A 16,367-nucleotide genomic window follows, 5' to 3' on the forward strand; every position below is an offset into this window, starting at 1 on the left:
GATCGCGCGGAGTGGTACAAGAATCAACGAGAGGGCGTCCCCGGCTGCCATATTTAGAAGTAGACGTTACCATATTAGGGAAAGTTTGCCAAATATGGTGAACAGAGGTGGTCCTTCCTTTTCAAATGATCACTCGGCGCGCCGCGACAAAACACCAATCCAACTGACAGTAGCGCTTCCTGCACGCCTCTCCTCCCCTCCTCTTTTACCGGTATGTCCTTCCTATTTCTACGTGCTTACTAAAACATACGGCTGATAAGCGGCTTTCTGTGTTGATCCGCTATTTCTTACTATCTTCCAGCTTTCATGCTTTTTTATCTGCGTCTGTTTATGTTCAGATCGATGTATTTCATTTCTCAGTCAGTTGTGGTTTGATCGAAATAAACCGTTTGGTTAAAAATAATAGGACGAATTAACACCTTATAATATATAAAATTCTTACAAAAATTTCTTTGTATTGATATATTGTTCCTACTTTACCTTAACATTAACATTAATTTGAATATCATATTTTTAATTCCGATGAATATCTAATCAATATTGTTGTACACAAGGATACATTAGGGACCACATACTGATATTTGTCTGTTTTTTATGTTTAAATATACATATGTAGAAAGCATTGGAAATTGTGAAGAATTCTATAAGTCTCATACAGTTGAACTTAGTAATGAATAGAACAATTAAAATTTCATGATATTCATATTAGTACTCTTTTTTTTCATGCAAATGTTGTGACATTACTTCTTATAATTGTAAACATGTTCATCCATTGTATGTTCATCTATTAAGAGTTCATACAAATCGAATGACTACTGATTTGTTTTATTATTCATACATAATGTACTTGTTATGATTCACAGAACTGATATCTTATTATAGATGGAGGTATGAAAAATCTTATAAGTATTAACAAAGAAAAATATATAGTATAAAAAGATAAAATAAAAATCTCTTTTACATAAAATAAATTAGAATTTTATTAAAACAGTATAACTATACATTATTGCATTATGCTGTACAAGACAAGGCACAAAAAAAGACACGTAAAAAATTGGACTTACAGTATTATAAATTAGTAACTAACTATTATTATTTTTATCATAATAAATTTCCTATTAACAGAGATATTCATTCACCTGATGCTATTGATTGTGCAGCAGAAAATAAAGTATCATGAACTTCACGAACAAATGAAACTTGAGCTCTGACAGTCATCAAAAACTGAGGATATGTTAAAGCAGGTCCTTCTTGAGCTCCAACAGTATCAGTACGTGTTGGTATAACAGATACTGGTAGGTACCTTACAGAGCTAGAATTTTGTGATAGACATTCTATAGAAGTCTTTAAGTGTAATTCTATCTGATCGCAAATTGAATAAAATTCTTCCATATTTTTATTGAATCGATGATCAGATTGATCCACACCACCCTTTAGAGATCCAACATCTACCAAACTGTTTTGATGTAATGTATGTGCTGCAGTTTTAAGAGCTATGGCTAATGATTCTCTTAACGGACCAATTAATGATTTAACTTTGGAAATATTGTCAAGTTTTTCTTGAGTTTGCTGTTGTTGTTGTTGTTGTTGCTGTTGCTGCTGAACCTGTGGCTGCTGCGTTTGTTGTGGATTTTGAGGAAGTTGAGGATTTACAGACTGTGTCATTTGGCCTACTCCAATTGTTCCTGGTTGTTGAATTGGTGGGATATTCATAGCGGTCCTAATAATATAATAATTTAAAAAGGTCTATATATTATGTATAAACACAAATAGAATTCAAATTTGCAGTTATTATTAGAAATTATTATACTGCAAATAATATAAACTTTGATTTGTTGAATTATCACGCTTGTATTATAACCTTATATCCGATTCTATAAAATACACTATTTTTAATTTCAATAATTTTCAAGATACCTTTTATTTTAGTGCTAAAGAAATTATTTTCTTTGTAGTTCCACGCCTTCCCTCTAATAAAGTATTTAAAAAATAAAATGATATTCCTTTTAATATTCTAAAATGTTTTGTCGTGGTTTGAAACCGAAACTTAATTAAATCGAGATGCTAGCTCGTCATTGACATTTTATACCACGGGTTGGGTGCGTGTTAGGAAAGTCATTCTAAAATACTCTAGATCGTAAAATGACTTTTCACTTTATATTTTATAATAAATTATATTCGCTATATTTTTGAACAAAATATTAATCGAAATTATTGATAATTGTAGTAACAGCCACAAAATTAAATGAGAGATTTATACATAAATTTTTGAGTGAATTTTGGAACTCAAATATGGAAGAGATGTCGGTGGCTGCAGATGGCTACTTGTTCCCAAGTTCCCACTCTATATTATCCTAAATGATGTGTTATACCGGTCAGTGTCCACAATTTGAATTTATAGTTTTCTTTAGTGTGATAAGTGCAATTGAAGTGATATTTTCAAGTACATTTACTTGACTGCACAATGTATATTAAGTCTATGGTATTGGAAGGATTTAAATCATATGGAAAAAGAATTGAAATAAATGGGTTCGATAAAGAATTTAATGCGATCACAGGATTTAATGGTAGCGGGAAATCAAACATTCTCGATGCAATATGCTTTGTTCTGGGAATTTCGAATCTTGGACAGGTGACACACCGTTTTGTACCTTTTTTTATTAATGAAATATTTTAACCGTAACCTCAGTGTACTCTTGCTTTTCGATAGAATTACAGTTTTATTGAAAATAATGTGATGCGAGTTGAGTGTAGTTACATTATAAATATGCTTTAAACAATTTTACTCAGACATTAATCTTTGTATTAAATTAACAGAAAGAAACGTATATTTTATCTTCTTATTGTAGGTGCGTGCAACATCATTACAAGACTTGGTTTATAAGTCTGGTCAAGCAGGTATAAAGAAAGCTAGTGTTACTATAACATTTGACAATAGAGATAGAAATTCATCACCTATGGGATATGAACATCATGAAGAGATAACAGTTACAAGACAAGTTGTAATTGGTGGCAAAAATAAATACTTAATCAATGGATCCAATGTACAAAATAAACGTGTCCAAGATATGTTTTGTTCTGTCCAATTGAATGTAAATAATCCACATTTTTTGATAATGCAAGGAAGAATTACGAAAGTTTTGAATATGAAGCCTATGGAAATTTTGTCTATGATAGAAGAAGCTGCAGGTACTCGAATGTATGAAAATAAGAAAGAAGCTGCTTTAAAAACCATAGAAAAGAAAGATAGTAAACTAAAGGAAATAAATGATGTATGGATTAATCCTAACAATTAAGTCTGTCTAATTTAATAGTATGTAATTGAGTGAAAGTACTTTATTTCAGATTTTAAAAGAAGAGATAGGACCAAAACTAGCAAAACTTAAAGAAGAAAAAACACAATATGTTGAGTTTCAACGTATAGAAAGAGAATTAGACCACTGTAAGAGAATTTACTTGGCGTGGAGATATGTTACAGCTTTAAGTGAATGTCAGAATGCAGAAGAGAATGTACAAAATGTCAAAAATAAAATAGAAGATAAAAAAGAAAGCATTAATGCTGGTGATGAAGAACTTAAGAATATAGAGAAAGAATTAGATGAAATGGCTAAAAAAAGGGATGCAGTATGTATTTTAAATAAAAATGTATTGTCACATTTTTTACATTTTTTATTCATCTATCTTATTTTTATAGGAAGGAGGAGGTCAATTAGAATCTTTAGAGAATGAATTAAAAGAAGCAGAAAAAAAACAATTTAAATTGACAGCTGAAGTTAATAGTAATAAAGAAGATATTAAAACTGGCAAAAAAGAAATAGAACAATTAAAAGCTAACATAGTTGATGATGAAAATGCTTTTACATCAAAGCAGAAAGAATATGCCAAAGTTGAAGATCTGTTTAGGACATTAAAAGAGACAGATGAACAGGATTGTAAGGCAGTATTACTAGCACAAGAAAAGTACCAAAAAATTAGTTCTGGTTTGTTAGAAAGTCAAGATGGTGAAAATGCAACACTGGAACAGCAATTAATAAGTGCCAAGCAAAATGTAACAGAAGCACAAACGCAACGTAAGCAATGTGAAATGACATTAAATCATAACAGAGAACAACTAAAGAAAAAGAAAGTAGATTTAAAAAATACTGGAGACGAATACAAAAAATACACTAAAGATCTTGAAAACAAAGAAAAAGAAATAAAATATTTAGAAAACGAATTAAAGAAATTAAATTACGAAGATGGATCTGTAGAACAACTTAGGGAAGAAAAACGTGCACTAAGGAACGAAGTATTAACATTGGAAGAAGAAGTGGATCATTTTGAATCAAGATATCCTCAAATTAGATTTGAATATCAAAAACCAGATCCTAATTTTAAACATGATTCTGTGAAAGGAGTCGTATGTAAATTAATCACAGTAAAAGATAAAAAAGCAGCATATGCTTTAGATATAGCTGCAGGAGGAAAGGTATTTAATGATTTTTACATAAAATTTATTTTCTAAATAATACTATTATGCTCATAAATACTTGTAATACTCGTATATTCAAATTTAATATTTTAATGAGTCCTAAAAATTTCAGTTATATAATGTAATAGTAGATACAGAAACTACTAGCAAGAAAATACTTCAACATGGTCAGTTACAAAGACGTGTAACTATTATTCCTTTGAATAAAGTAAATGGAAGACCTATGGATAATCAATTAATTCATTTAGCACAGAAGATAGGTGGTGTGGAAAATGTTCAACCAGCATTGTCTCTCATAGATTTTCCAGCAGAAACTACACCTGCTATGACATGGATTTTTGGACAAATCTTTATTTGTAAAGACATTGAAACTGCTAAAAAGATAGCATTTCATGATAATATAATGAAAAAGTGTGTTACTTTAGAGGGGGATGTTGTTGATCCTGCTGGTACGTTATCTGGTGGTGCACCGTTAAAAACTGGATCAGTTCTTTTGAAATTAGACGAATTAAAAACTATACAAAATAAATTAAACTTCAAAAAACAAGCGCTTCAAAATATTGAGTCTACATTAATGAATATAAACAGTGTTGCTGAGAAATACACTTCATTAAAACAAACGTTCGATTTACGGAACTATGAAATCGGTATGGTGAAACAAAGATTAGAACAAACAGAATATTATAAAATAAAAGAAGAGGTATGTAGAATAAATATAATTTACAAGAATGAATAGCTACTTAATAAGTTCTTTACAGATTGAATCCTTGGAGAAAAGTATCGAACAACTTTTGCAAACAATGGCAGTGGCAGAAAAAAATGAGAAGGAAAGTACTACACATGCTCAAAATCTGGAGCATCAATTGAAAGATGCTGGTAATATCCGTGAAAGACAATTGAAAGAAGCCAAATCTGAATTAGAAAAATTAAAGAAAAAAGCTGAAAATAGCCGTAAAGAGTGGCAAAAACGAGAACAAGAAGCAGAAGTGCTTCAGTTGGAAATAAAAGAATTACAGAAAAGTATTGAAGCTGGGAAAGAACAGTTAGTAGCATCTGAAGAAAAATTGAATGTAGTAAAAGAAAAAGTAACTGCGTTGGAACGAGAATTAAATGAAGTGAAAGCTAATGTGAAACGTATACAATCTGGTATAAAAGAACAAAAAGACATTATTAATAAGCAAAATGTTTATATGCAGAATCTTATGACACGAAAAGAAGATATCATAAAACAAAACAAAGAAGCAGAATTAGATATTAAAAAGCTAAACCATGAAATTAATTCAATTAAAAATATTGCTACAAATTGTAAAGAAAAAGTTTCAGAACTAACACGGAAGTATGAATGGATTGAAGAGAATAAAATTTATTTTGGGAAAGCTGGTAATCTTCTTTTTACATTTCAATTACATATTGCATTTGTTTTTAATTTTTAAGTAGTGTATCTATAAAATATTTATGTTTCATAGGCGGTATTTATGATTTTAATGTCAATAAACCGAATGAAATAGAACAAAAAATACAACAGCTGCAGTCGATCCGTGAAAATTTAAGTCGAAATATCAATACACGTGCTATTAGTCTTCTTGATAAAGAGGAAGAACAATATAATGAAATGATGAAGAAAAAGAAAATAGTTGAAAATGACAAACGAAAAATATTAGAGACAATTAACCATTTGGATGAGAAAAAGAAAGAAACACTATTGGAAGCTTGGAAACAAGTATAGTTATTTAATTTTAGTTAAGTTGAATTAACTTACATATCAAATTTATATTATATAATTATTGTATGTTAATTTTTAGGTAAACAAAGATTTTGGATCAATTTTCAGTAGTTTACTGCCAGGAGCTGATGCAAAATTGCAACCCCCTGAGAATCAAACAGTTACTGAAGGATTAGAAGTGAAAATTGCATTTTCTGGAATTTGGAAAGAATCGTTAGGAGAATTATCTGGGGGACAGAGATCTTTGGTTGCCTTGTCCCTAATCTTGGCTATGCTTTTATTCAAACCTGCTCCACTTTATATTTTGGATGAAGTTGATGCTGCATTAGATCTTTCTCATACGGAGAATATTGGTATAATGTTAAAAAAACACTTTAAACATTCACAGTTTATTGTTGTATCATTAAAGGATGGAATGTTCAACAATGCTAATGTAATATTTACAACTAGATTTGTTGATGGAATGTCAACAGTGTCTAGAAGTGAAAGAATAAGAGTTAAGTAAATATATCATACATTTTTCAATCTACATAAATCTATTTGTATAAATATACATATATATATATATAAATTAATTTTATATCTAATAAGTAGTTTTTTAAAATGATGCTCCTGTACAATAGTATGTTAAGTAATTTTATAAATTATGTCTGAAGTGCGTATATCATATTTTCATTATTAAAAAAATTCCAAATATTGGATTCCATATCAAGATATAGAAATATAATTTATATTTCTAGAATTATATCGATTATATTATATATACATATATTTACATATGAGTATAATAATAAATGATAGTGATAAAAAATTAACTTTGTCTTCATAAACTACATTTTTATAAAATATACATATAATTAGTAAATTTTTATATTTTGCGAATATATAAATGCTTTTGTAAAATACTGTTCAAATATGTATATCTTACTCAAATGAAGAATTATAAATCTCTGTTTTAAAAGGAATCCATCATTGATGGGAATTTTTTTAATATCGATATATTCTCTAAAAACATAATAAGAACAAATTTCTTATAGCTTTAGATTGTATTTACCAAACTTGACCAATTAATATCTTTGAAGAACGGATGTTGTTTTATCTCAGGTATTGTCATCCTTTCGTTTGGTTCATATTTTAGAATCTGCAAATTTTGCAAAAAATTTATATTTTATGTTTATAGATCATTTAAATATAAAATGTGATGTAAAAACATACATTAAGAAGCAAAGATTTCGCATTTTCAGAAAGCTTGCTAGGAATGTTAAGTATGGAATGTGACTGAAATAGACCAGGGTGCTTTGCTTGAAATTTCTGCAATAAAAAGTAATTATATAGTATCTGTCTTATATCATATTTCTGTAAGAAAATTTTTATTTTTATTTTTACATACATTGCCTACTATTAATTCATATAATATAACACCAAAACTCCAAATATCTGTAGCAGATGTAAGAGGAATCATAGGTGAAAACGTGCATAATTCGGGAGATGAGTATGGATATTTGTATTTTAATAAATCTATATCGTGACGAGGTACAACATATGTTAACTGAACGTGCTCATTATCATCAAGCAATATATTATCAGGTTTTAAGTCAAACACAAGAACTTCTTGCTGATGTAATGCTTCTAGCGCTAAAAGTATTTCAGCAGACCAAAGACGAATTACATTTTCTGGTATTGTCCAAAGTACTTGTTCAGTGTCTACATTACTGTTTTTTGTTGATTCCGTTAGAAGTACATTCCTTTGAATTTGCTGATTATTTGATATGCAATAGGTATTCGTTTCTAGTTGATTATTAATTTCTATTAATTTATTTAATTCGTATTTTTTTGCAATATTATCATTTTTATTCTCTACTGCAAAATATGTATTATCTAAAGAACTTGTTGACTTTTTTCTTTCAAAATGAAGATTTTTGTAACTATTTTTTAACGATGAACTAGCGCTGCTATTATTTTGTGACAAGTAATTAGAAGTTATCACATTTCTCTCAGGTATTTTTTCGTTTATAATGGATTCATTCATTCCGTCAATTTTTAATGATATATCATTAATATCTACTGATACTTCATTGCAACTTTTTGATTGGTATATACTGTTTTTAAAATTTAATAACGAAGTACTATTCTCATGATTTATGAAGCAGTCCGATTCACATAAACGATTTACAACCGAATTACTTTCCTTTAAAGTTGCATTAACCGATTGTAACAGTATTTGTGCCTTCTCTAATAATTGTGTAGTAGATACATCGGTATATTTTTCGTAATTTTCTTCTACTGTAATCGGATGTATCTCCATTTGTACTTTGGTATTTGTACTTATAAGGTTTACATTTTCCTTGAGTATAGTGCTTTCAGTTTCATTTACATCATTTTTCCTTAAAGTAATATCACTAACATCGATTGTTTTTTCAGTATCATCTTTTGCAGTTTTATCACAATTTTTATTATTATTGGGACTGTAATGTGATGTTATAAAATCCCACAATCTTCCATGGCTATAATGTAATTCAGTTAGTTTTCAATGAATATGAGATAATAATGTTATTCTTAATACATACCTCAGATGTTGTAGGATTAGGAATACACTTGTTTCTGTTTCAACACATGCATGTAAACGGACCATGTATGGTATTTCACCACGTAATATATAATTACTTATACTTTCTTTATTTGAAGATAACTTTTCTATGGCCTGAAATTATTAAGAGAAATGTTAAATGAATTTACTTTTGCGTTCCATATTTTTATTGTAATCAAACTATGTCTTTAAATTATCTATATAATGTTACTTTTACAATGTTGAAGCAGTTTTGACGAATATCCTTTACAAGCATTACTGACTCTATTATTTTCAATACTTTGTAATATTGAAGTTCTGATATAGGTTTATTTAACACTGAAATATTACAATTTAGATATTTATTATAAAGCTTCTCAGCATGGTCTAAATATTTTGATATCTTTTCTTTAATTTTTTCTGCCCTTTTTTTATTTGTATCAGATTCAACACCAGATCGAAGACTAGAGATTCCCATTTTATATTGAGTAAATGCCTCTTCATACTCTGTAAGATCTTCATGCTTGACAGCTGCACTCATATGTGCAGATGCAACTAAAATATATTGTGGTGAATCTGTCCATGATTGTGGCAGATCAGAATCTTCATGAGTATTTATTGAAGTCTTCAAGTCGTTACTAGTAGTATCAGTATTTATATTAATGTCTGATGTTTGTACAATTGCAGAATTACTCCTAACATTATAATTTTTATCTTTATAGCAATTGTTATATTTGTTACAAATTAATTGATTATCCCCTAATTCAGAGACAATTTTACTGTGATCATTATCTTCTATTAGCAATTTATTATATTTGCTTTTTGTCATAGATACTTTTTTATTTCCAGTTTCATGACTTAAATCATTTTGTGATAAAATTTGTTCTTTGGATTCAGATGCTTCTTGAGACTGCTTTACTTCATTTTTAGTAGTAGATAAATTTGTCAATGAAGTTTGAATACTTTTAGGTTGAAGAATATTTTGAGAAACATTATTTGGCAGAGAATTTATGTAAGTATGACGATCCTCCTCTGTAGATGTATCAGAACTAAGAGATTGAGAGCAATCATTTAAATAATAATCTGCATGACTAGATTCAAAGAACTTTATGAAAATATCACTAGAGTATAAATACGAATGCCTTCCTATAAATTCTAAAAACTTTAATGCACATTCCCTTCTCTCTTCAATAACTTCAGCTTCAAATCTGCCAAAAAATTTTGGCTTTGGAAATGATGGAAAGCTTTCCTTAATTCGCGATTGCGAGTATAATACATTTAATTCTGAGTGGAGTTTCTTAAAGTCATTATAACGTTTCCATACAGATACTTTAGAAATTTCTTCATGAGAGCTTTTCAAAAATACCTAAAAAGATATAAATATATATAGTTATAAATTATGGCTCACAACATTTCTATAATTAAATCACAGGATATGTTAATTTATCACATGTATTAAAAATGAATTTTTAAAATTAATATAATATTAAAAAACCACGGAAAAAAGCAAATAAATGAATTTAAAGATATTTTCTTTGATATTTGATTGTTAATTTATCTGATAATCGAACTGATTCACTCTATATACATCATATTGATATTTTATATCATACCACAGACGTGACTTTGTAAATAGTAAAGCCTTTCTTATGCCGTGTCGTTTCTGGAATAATAAAACGCCTCACCCATTTGTCTTTAGTGGGAGCCATTGTTTATACACTTTAACTATAAAACCAGAAGCTCAATAAGTCGATCGCTTTATCGCTTTGATTTGTGTATTTCTGTCATCATACTTTCATACATCTGGCTTTTTTCTTCGTTTACGTGGCATGTATGTCGCGAATGATTGATTCTCAGTTAATGTCACTCATATATATTTGCATTTATTGGTTTGATAAACTAGTTAGTTATTGTAGATAATTATTTATAACATATGTGGCTTTATGTTTTTTATCAAATTCGTATACTTCCTACGCACTACAAATGAACAAGTGTGGAATTACGAGTTTTCTTCTTACTATTTTCGACAATTGTCACAATGAATTAGATTGCAATTCACAATGCAACTTCGTCTCACTATTTACTATTTATGTATTGCAACTGAACGAAAAAGAACGATTATTTCCACTCGACCCTTCCTTTTTCGCCACCTGAGTGGTACTGCGCTTGCGATGCGATGTTATAGACTTAAGAATAGAACATACATAGAATAGGAATCGGAATAGAAATTGACGTGTAGGACAAAGTAAAGTGATTATCAGTGACATTTTATAAAAGCTACCCTCTTATGTATATCATGATATATGTATATATACATATTTGCTTACTTATCTCCATTGCTAATTTTTAAGTTGTCAGATTTGTTTATATTTGATCAATCATTAATATTAAACTGGATTTACAATATGCTGTAGAGAATGCTTTAATGATATAATCTTTTAAAATATAATTCTATGAAATCATGTACTTTACATTATACCATTCTTTAATTTATGTAATTCACAGATGAAATACAGGATGGACTTAATATCACGTCGTACCTTCAACGCATTTTGTGTCACGTGTTTCTATCGTCCGCTATTTTGTGGTGTATAAGTAACACTCCATACCATTTTCGTGTCGCATGCGACGTTATCGATCCAATATAATAGTAGTGGTTTGAATTAAAACTAAAGTCTTCTATGAAATTATAAATAAAATACATATAGGAAGGATATTCTATAATCGCAAATGAAATATAGAATTTTACATTTCTATTTATGGATAACTTAATTATATCCAATGAATGGGACGAAAAGAACAATGAAAGAGTAAAAAGATAAACAGAAACTTGCTTCTGTGGATAAATACATATATATACTGATTAAGTACATCAACCTTTAGAAGTATACTAAAATTGAGGCTTAAGATTTGTGTAATGTCCATAATATCTTCAGCGATGTCTTTTTACACAATGTTTTGCGATATCTTGAAATATTGCATGGCATCTCACGATGGTTGTTATTATTTTATTTCTTGTCTAATGGAAGAGAAAAGAATTATGGAAACATATCTAATAAAAGATTATATATATAGAAATATATATACATGTATGTATATGGAATATACATTACATATATAAATGCGATAGACTCTGGGCTGCAGATTGCGTAGTTCTTAGGTTGGTATCATTCTTCGAATAGTAATATTGGAAAATATTAATGCTTGTATCCTTTTTCAAATAGCAATATTACGGAATATTAATATTTGGAAAACACGACATAAATTAATACTATTTATCGATAAGATATCTATATTATTACAAAATCTTATGTTTTATCATAATATAATACATAATTTATATGTATATTAGAAAGAATTATGTAATTAACTTGCGTAAAAATTTCAAATTTTTTCATTTTTTGTAGAATTTCCTATGAAAGTAAGTATCGAGAAAATGCAGTATCAGGGTAATAGAATATAATACCAGGATAATACGTACCTGAGTCATCTGTGTTCTTGATGGCAGGAATAGGAACTAAATTTTAAATTACATCATTTCGCGCGGTGATCTCATATTGAAAAGTGGAAGCAACTGCAGAGAGTTTGTCATATATATGGAAAGTTTAATATACATCGACATGTTAAATGCTTCAAAATGGTGAGGATCTTAATTTGAATCGTTCTGTATTCACAGTTATTAACATATTGCAAGCGGATCTAGTGCTTGAGGTTGATCATGAAAATTCTCATATTTTCATTGTTGTCATTTAGAGAGAAATAATTTGCTATATGTTAACATAATTTATAGTGATTTGTCGTATTTTTATGTAAACATACGAATAGGGAAATTTTCAGGAAAATCCGATTAGTATTTGGGTACTAATAGAACGTGATACGTTCCTGAATCAATCGTACTCTGGTGGTGAATTTTGAAATTAAAATTTGAAATTACTCCATTTTGGGCGGCGTTATATTGAAAAGAAGAAGTAACTGCTGAGAATTCGTTGTAAACGTGGAAAATTTAATATACAATACGAAAACATTGGTTTAAAATGGTGAGAATATTCATTTGGTTCATTTTATAATTCAATTTATAGTGATTTGTCGTTTTTCGATGTGAATAGAGGGTTATTAGTTTTCGATCAAAGTCACCTACATCGGAAGGCGCAAATCACGTATTGTTAGAATGAAATTCTATTCCTTTTTATTTCCTTTGATTTTCTTTTTCCCTTTTATTTTCCTTGATAGTCTATCCTTTATTTTTTTTTACTTCCTTTTTCTTTTCTTTTATAAATCAAATTATGGTAATTAACGAAATATAATTCGATAGTCGTTCGATTTTACGGTAATAATAATTTTACGATATTTTATTTCAATCTTGTTCGTTTACGTTATATCAATTCGTGCGTGTTTACTTTATACGCGTATCTCTGCGTTTCAGTCTGACGTATTGTTTTTTTCTTGAAACATAATATCGGCTTGTTGGAAACATATCCTTTCCAAGAATTCGACGACTTTTGTTCGTACACACTCGACTTATCGGCGACGTTCTCCCCACCCCTCGCCAACCGAATTCCGTTTGGTAAATCGAGACACGGGGGTCATTCTATCGACGAAAATCGGATTGATTAGACGTATACTCTGGAACAAGTGTCCTCTTTCTACTACGTAGTATTTTTGTAGCGATTCTTCTACCAAATTCACGTTACTGCTATGTCTAATTAATGTACGTTTTATTCATTAATTTATTATAATCTATTAGAATCCATTATTAGATTATCTTTTTTCCTTTGATCTATTTTTTGTTATCATATTTATGGGTAGCTTGTACAATGAGCTTTCAGAAGCAATTTTAACCTTAATCGCTAAAATCCAATTAATTGCTTCACTTTAGTATAATTTTTTACTTTTATATACTTATTTTAATGTTCCGGTCTCTTTTTGTGCAGATTATTGCCTGATTGCGAGGAAAATTTGAAGGCATTCGAGAGACGCCACGAAATTCGAAAGAACGCTTACGGTGCCTGATTAATTCGATAGTTTTTTATGCAGATACGGTAACATTTGACTTATTCTAATGAAGGCAAACGTATTTATACGTTTGTTTGTTCTTTCTATGGTACACTTGGTAATATTTATTTAGTATGTAATCGATTCTTAAGAAATAATTGAGAAGAAATAATAAGGAAAGCAATGTTAACACCATTAATATTTAGTATAAAAAAATTATAAATTACTTTATGTTTTATTAAGAATACGAAGTTGAAGACACAATTAACCGCTTCTTGTTTAATAGATACGTATTAAATTATTTCTTTATTTCAAACATATTAAATGAAATACTTTATTATTTAACATTAACGTAGAATGTCCAAAGTTCTATTTAAATACGAAATTAAAATAACTTATATTTTGCTGCATTTCCGCGAATTTTCTGCAATAATATTGTCATTTTACAATTTTTTCAATAATTCCTATTATTTTCGAGAAGAAATGCTATTGCAGGCAAGTTTGAGGACATATTTCGTTAGTATAAAATGTATTTGGAACTCTAATAATGGACATTCAGAATTATAATTTGTTCAAATTGGGTACCTTATAGAATATTGATAGAGATTTGAATAATATTTTAACTAATAACAGCATATTTAATGTAACTACATATTTCATATTCTAATATGATATTTGTTTGTCTGTGGTAAATGAATAATAATTACTTCATAGTTTTGAAAAAGCAGTATTTTCATAAATAAACCCTGGATAAGAAGAAGAAAAAGAAGAAAAGTAGTATTTTAGTAAGAATTTTTTCTTCCAGAAAATTTTTGTGACTGTGTGCAATGCAGTCAGTAGAGTCAGTGTTTGCTGCGTTATATTACTTTTCATATTTTTCTAGAGCGTAATAATTTTCATTAAATTTAATTATAATAATCAGACGCGAAAGTAGAGTCAGTGTGTTCGCCGATTGTCACTTGATTTGAACGGACGCGTTAATTCTTCTTTTTTTGTTAAACATTCGCTTTCGGTAGTAGAGTCGCAGGTCTCGCAAGAGGATAAAGTCTCTTCTGGAGATCGACAATGTAAGTATTTTATTATTCATATTTAGTTTGAATTACTATTAACTCCTGTTGGAAAAAACATCAAAGTTTTAATGTTGAGGTATACAATAAAAACGTTTAACGTTCAGAAATCTCAATTTCTAGATTTTTAATTTTTATGTTAGGGTACTAATTTTTATTTTAACAATTAAGCTGTATTATAATTTCAATTCTGTTTGTTATTAAAATTTCAAGTTTGAATAGAGTTTTGTTTTTCGTTATCTTAAATTTTTTGAGAATCAAAAGTCCATTTTCAAGGACAAATTGTAGCATTTCACATGTTTTGTTATAGGTTTTTTCCTCCATTCTTTCCTCTTCTTTGGGAAGAATATAGCGATACTTCGAATTTGAGCATGTAAGAATCTTTGCACATTATATTTTATTAATTTTATTCTTTGTATTTCGCTGTAATTATTATTAATTAGAAATTAAAGTCTGATTTTTAATTTTTTAATTAGAATTCCTACAGTAATTAGAGTTTATTAGGAGTTTAACATTTTTGTTATTAAAGTTCTGTCTTTATAGAATTTCATATTTTATTATGTCCGATTTTTTTATTAATCATCACTGTGCTTCTCAAAATAAATTATTTATATGTCGGAGATGAAAGGACACCGGGCCCCCCCCCGTTGGAATTATTTGGAAAAGCCCAAATACTGTAGCATTTACGAAATAACCCAGACACAGTCATTCGAAACTTGAGACAATGAGTTTAGGCTCGAGGCGACAACCGGTCGCCGAGCGTAGCCACGGTCACAGGATGAACGTTTCACCTAACAGAGATATAAAGTAACATAGCTTTCCTTTAAAGAATTGGCAGTACAGACACTTGACAATAATACATTCCAACAGCCCCGCAGCTCGCCACACACAGACCCCATTCTTTGGGCCAGATGATCGCCAGATGCCGATGCATCGTTTACAGTTTATGTTCAGATAACCTGAGGAACCGTTACAAATCTTAGGACCTAGTTAACTAAAGTCCTTCAGATTGACAAACAGTCTTTGTTCTATCAGCCTGTAAATCTGTCACCTATTGCGGGAAGTTATGGGAAAGCCTGATTTGGTCACGTACGACGTTGCCTGCTAGGAACTCTCTCTCTAGGGCGGCTAGCATCCTTTTCTAACCGCCAACATAGAAATTGACCAATTAACAGCAGCGCCTATTTCCCTTACCCTCCGAGTGGAGGCTTTCTTTGACGAATCCGATGTTCTCGTGCCCTTAGGCACACCCCATCATAGTTTTCCTCTGCAGCGTCGTCGCGACGGAAAGTCATTCTTTTCTGGCAATCCGATTAGCTAAGAGTCAATCAAGCGTTCCTAGTATCACGAGTAGTAAGTTGAGTACGACTTAGACTTTGAAGCAAAGTATATTCGTTATCCCGTTGACCGTGGATTCGCTATATCGAACCTAGGGCCATTGTCATTAGCGTCCAGTTACCGCGTCCGATTGTCAATCTTGTATCAGCCATACTTGTGTAATAAATATCTGTGCGACAACCATGAACAACACTGGTGAAGACTCATTAA

At 29.7% G+C, this 16,367-nt stretch overlaps 3 protein-coding genes across 5 annotated transcripts in view; 1 reads left to right on the forward strand and 2 right to left on the reverse strand.

Annotated features, from left to right (window-relative positions):
* The first annotated feature begins 13 nt into the window (after positions 1 to 13).
* LOC132907326 (structural maintenance of chromosomes protein 2) lies at positions 14 to 6,769 on the forward strand. 2 transcript variants are annotated; one of them, XM_060960298.1, is made up of 8 exons: positions 14 to 211; positions 2,850 to 3,272; positions 3,346 to 3,624; positions 3,695 to 4,468; positions 4,584 to 5,171; positions 5,230 to 5,851; positions 5,938 to 6,191; positions 6,274 to 6,769. In XM_060960298.1, the coding sequence occupies exons 1-8, from the start codon at positions 95 to 97 to the stop codon at positions 6,697 to 6,699; spliced, it is 3,483 nt and encodes a 1,160-aa protein (XP_060816281.1). In that variant the 5' UTR covers positions 14 to 94; the 3' UTR covers positions 6,700 to 6,769. The 2 variants fall into 2 exon arrangements, with proteins under 2 accessions (XP_060816281.1, XP_060816280.1); XM_060960297.1 differs by lacking the exon at positions 14 to 211 and adding an exon at positions 2,283 to 2,632.
* LOC132907330 (mediator of RNA polymerase II transcription subunit 29) overlaps positions 956 to 16,367 on the reverse strand; it is a 228,008-nt gene continuing 212,596 nt past the window's right edge. The window contains exons 2-3 of one of the 2 annotated variants that reach the window (XM_060960307.1): positions 1,918 to 2,014; positions 956 to 1,720 (exon numbers count right to left, since the gene is read on the reverse strand). In XM_060960307.1, coding sequence (XP_060816290.1) covers positions 1,132 to 1,713 — 582 coding nt within the window. In that variant the 5' untranslated portion in view covers positions 1,714 to 1,720; positions 1,918 to 2,014 and the 3' untranslated portion in view covers positions 956 to 1,131. Of the gene's footprint in view, positions 1,721 to 1,917; positions 2,087 to 16,367 lie in introns of those variants that run through there. The other variant, XM_060960306.1, reaches the window with a different exon arrangement.
* On the reverse strand, positions 7,076 to 11,319 carry LOC132907327 (ribosomal protein S6 kinase delta-1). The gene is made up of 6 exons (XM_060960299.1): positions 10,374 to 11,319; positions 8,993 to 10,126; positions 8,762 to 8,895; positions 7,585 to 8,698; positions 7,410 to 7,505; positions 7,076 to 7,335 (listed from the first exon to the last, which is right to left on the reverse strand). Exons 1-6 carry the CDS (start codon positions 10,467 to 10,469, stop codon positions 7,234 to 7,236), a joined length of 2,676 nt encoding a protein of 891 aa, XP_060816282.1. The 5' UTR covers positions 10,470 to 11,319; the 3' UTR covers positions 7,076 to 7,233.

Source organism: Bombus pascuorum, chromosome 5, assembly GCF_905332965.1.
Source record: "Bombus pascuorum chromosome 5, iyBomPasc1.1, whole genome shotgun sequence".
In the NCBI taxonomy this organism is placed as follows: Eukaryota; Metazoa; Arthropoda; class Insecta; order Hymenoptera; family Apidae; genus Bombus; species Bombus pascuorum.

Excerpts from the sequence above, each read along its gene's own strand:
- LOC132907327 (XM_060960299.1), bottom strand. The coding sequence starts at position 10,469 with ATGGCTCCCACTAAAGACAAATGGGTGAGGCGTTTTATTATTCCAGAA. Across the intron at positions 10,127-10,373 it reads TTTACAAAGTCACGTCTGTG|GTATTTTTGAAAAGCTCTCA; the intron begins GTATGATATAAA and ends ATATCTTTTTAG. Across the intron at positions 7,506-7,584 it reads ATGAATTAATAGTAGGCAAT|AAATTTCAAGCAAAGCACCC; the intron begins GTATGTAAAAAT and ends TTTTTATTGCAG.
- LOC132907326 (XM_060960297.1), top strand. The coding sequence starts at position 2,465 with ATGTATATTAAGTCTATGGTATTGGAAGGATTTAAATCATATGGAAAA. Across the intron at positions 3,273-3,345 it reads AACTAAAGGAAATAAATGAT|ATTTTAAAAGAAGAGATAGG; the intron begins GTATGGATTAAT and ends ACTTTATTTCAG. Across the intron at positions 5,852-5,937 it reads AATTTATTTTGGGAAAGCTG|GCGGTATTTATGATTTTAAT; the intron begins GTAATCTTCTTT and ends TATGTTTCATAG.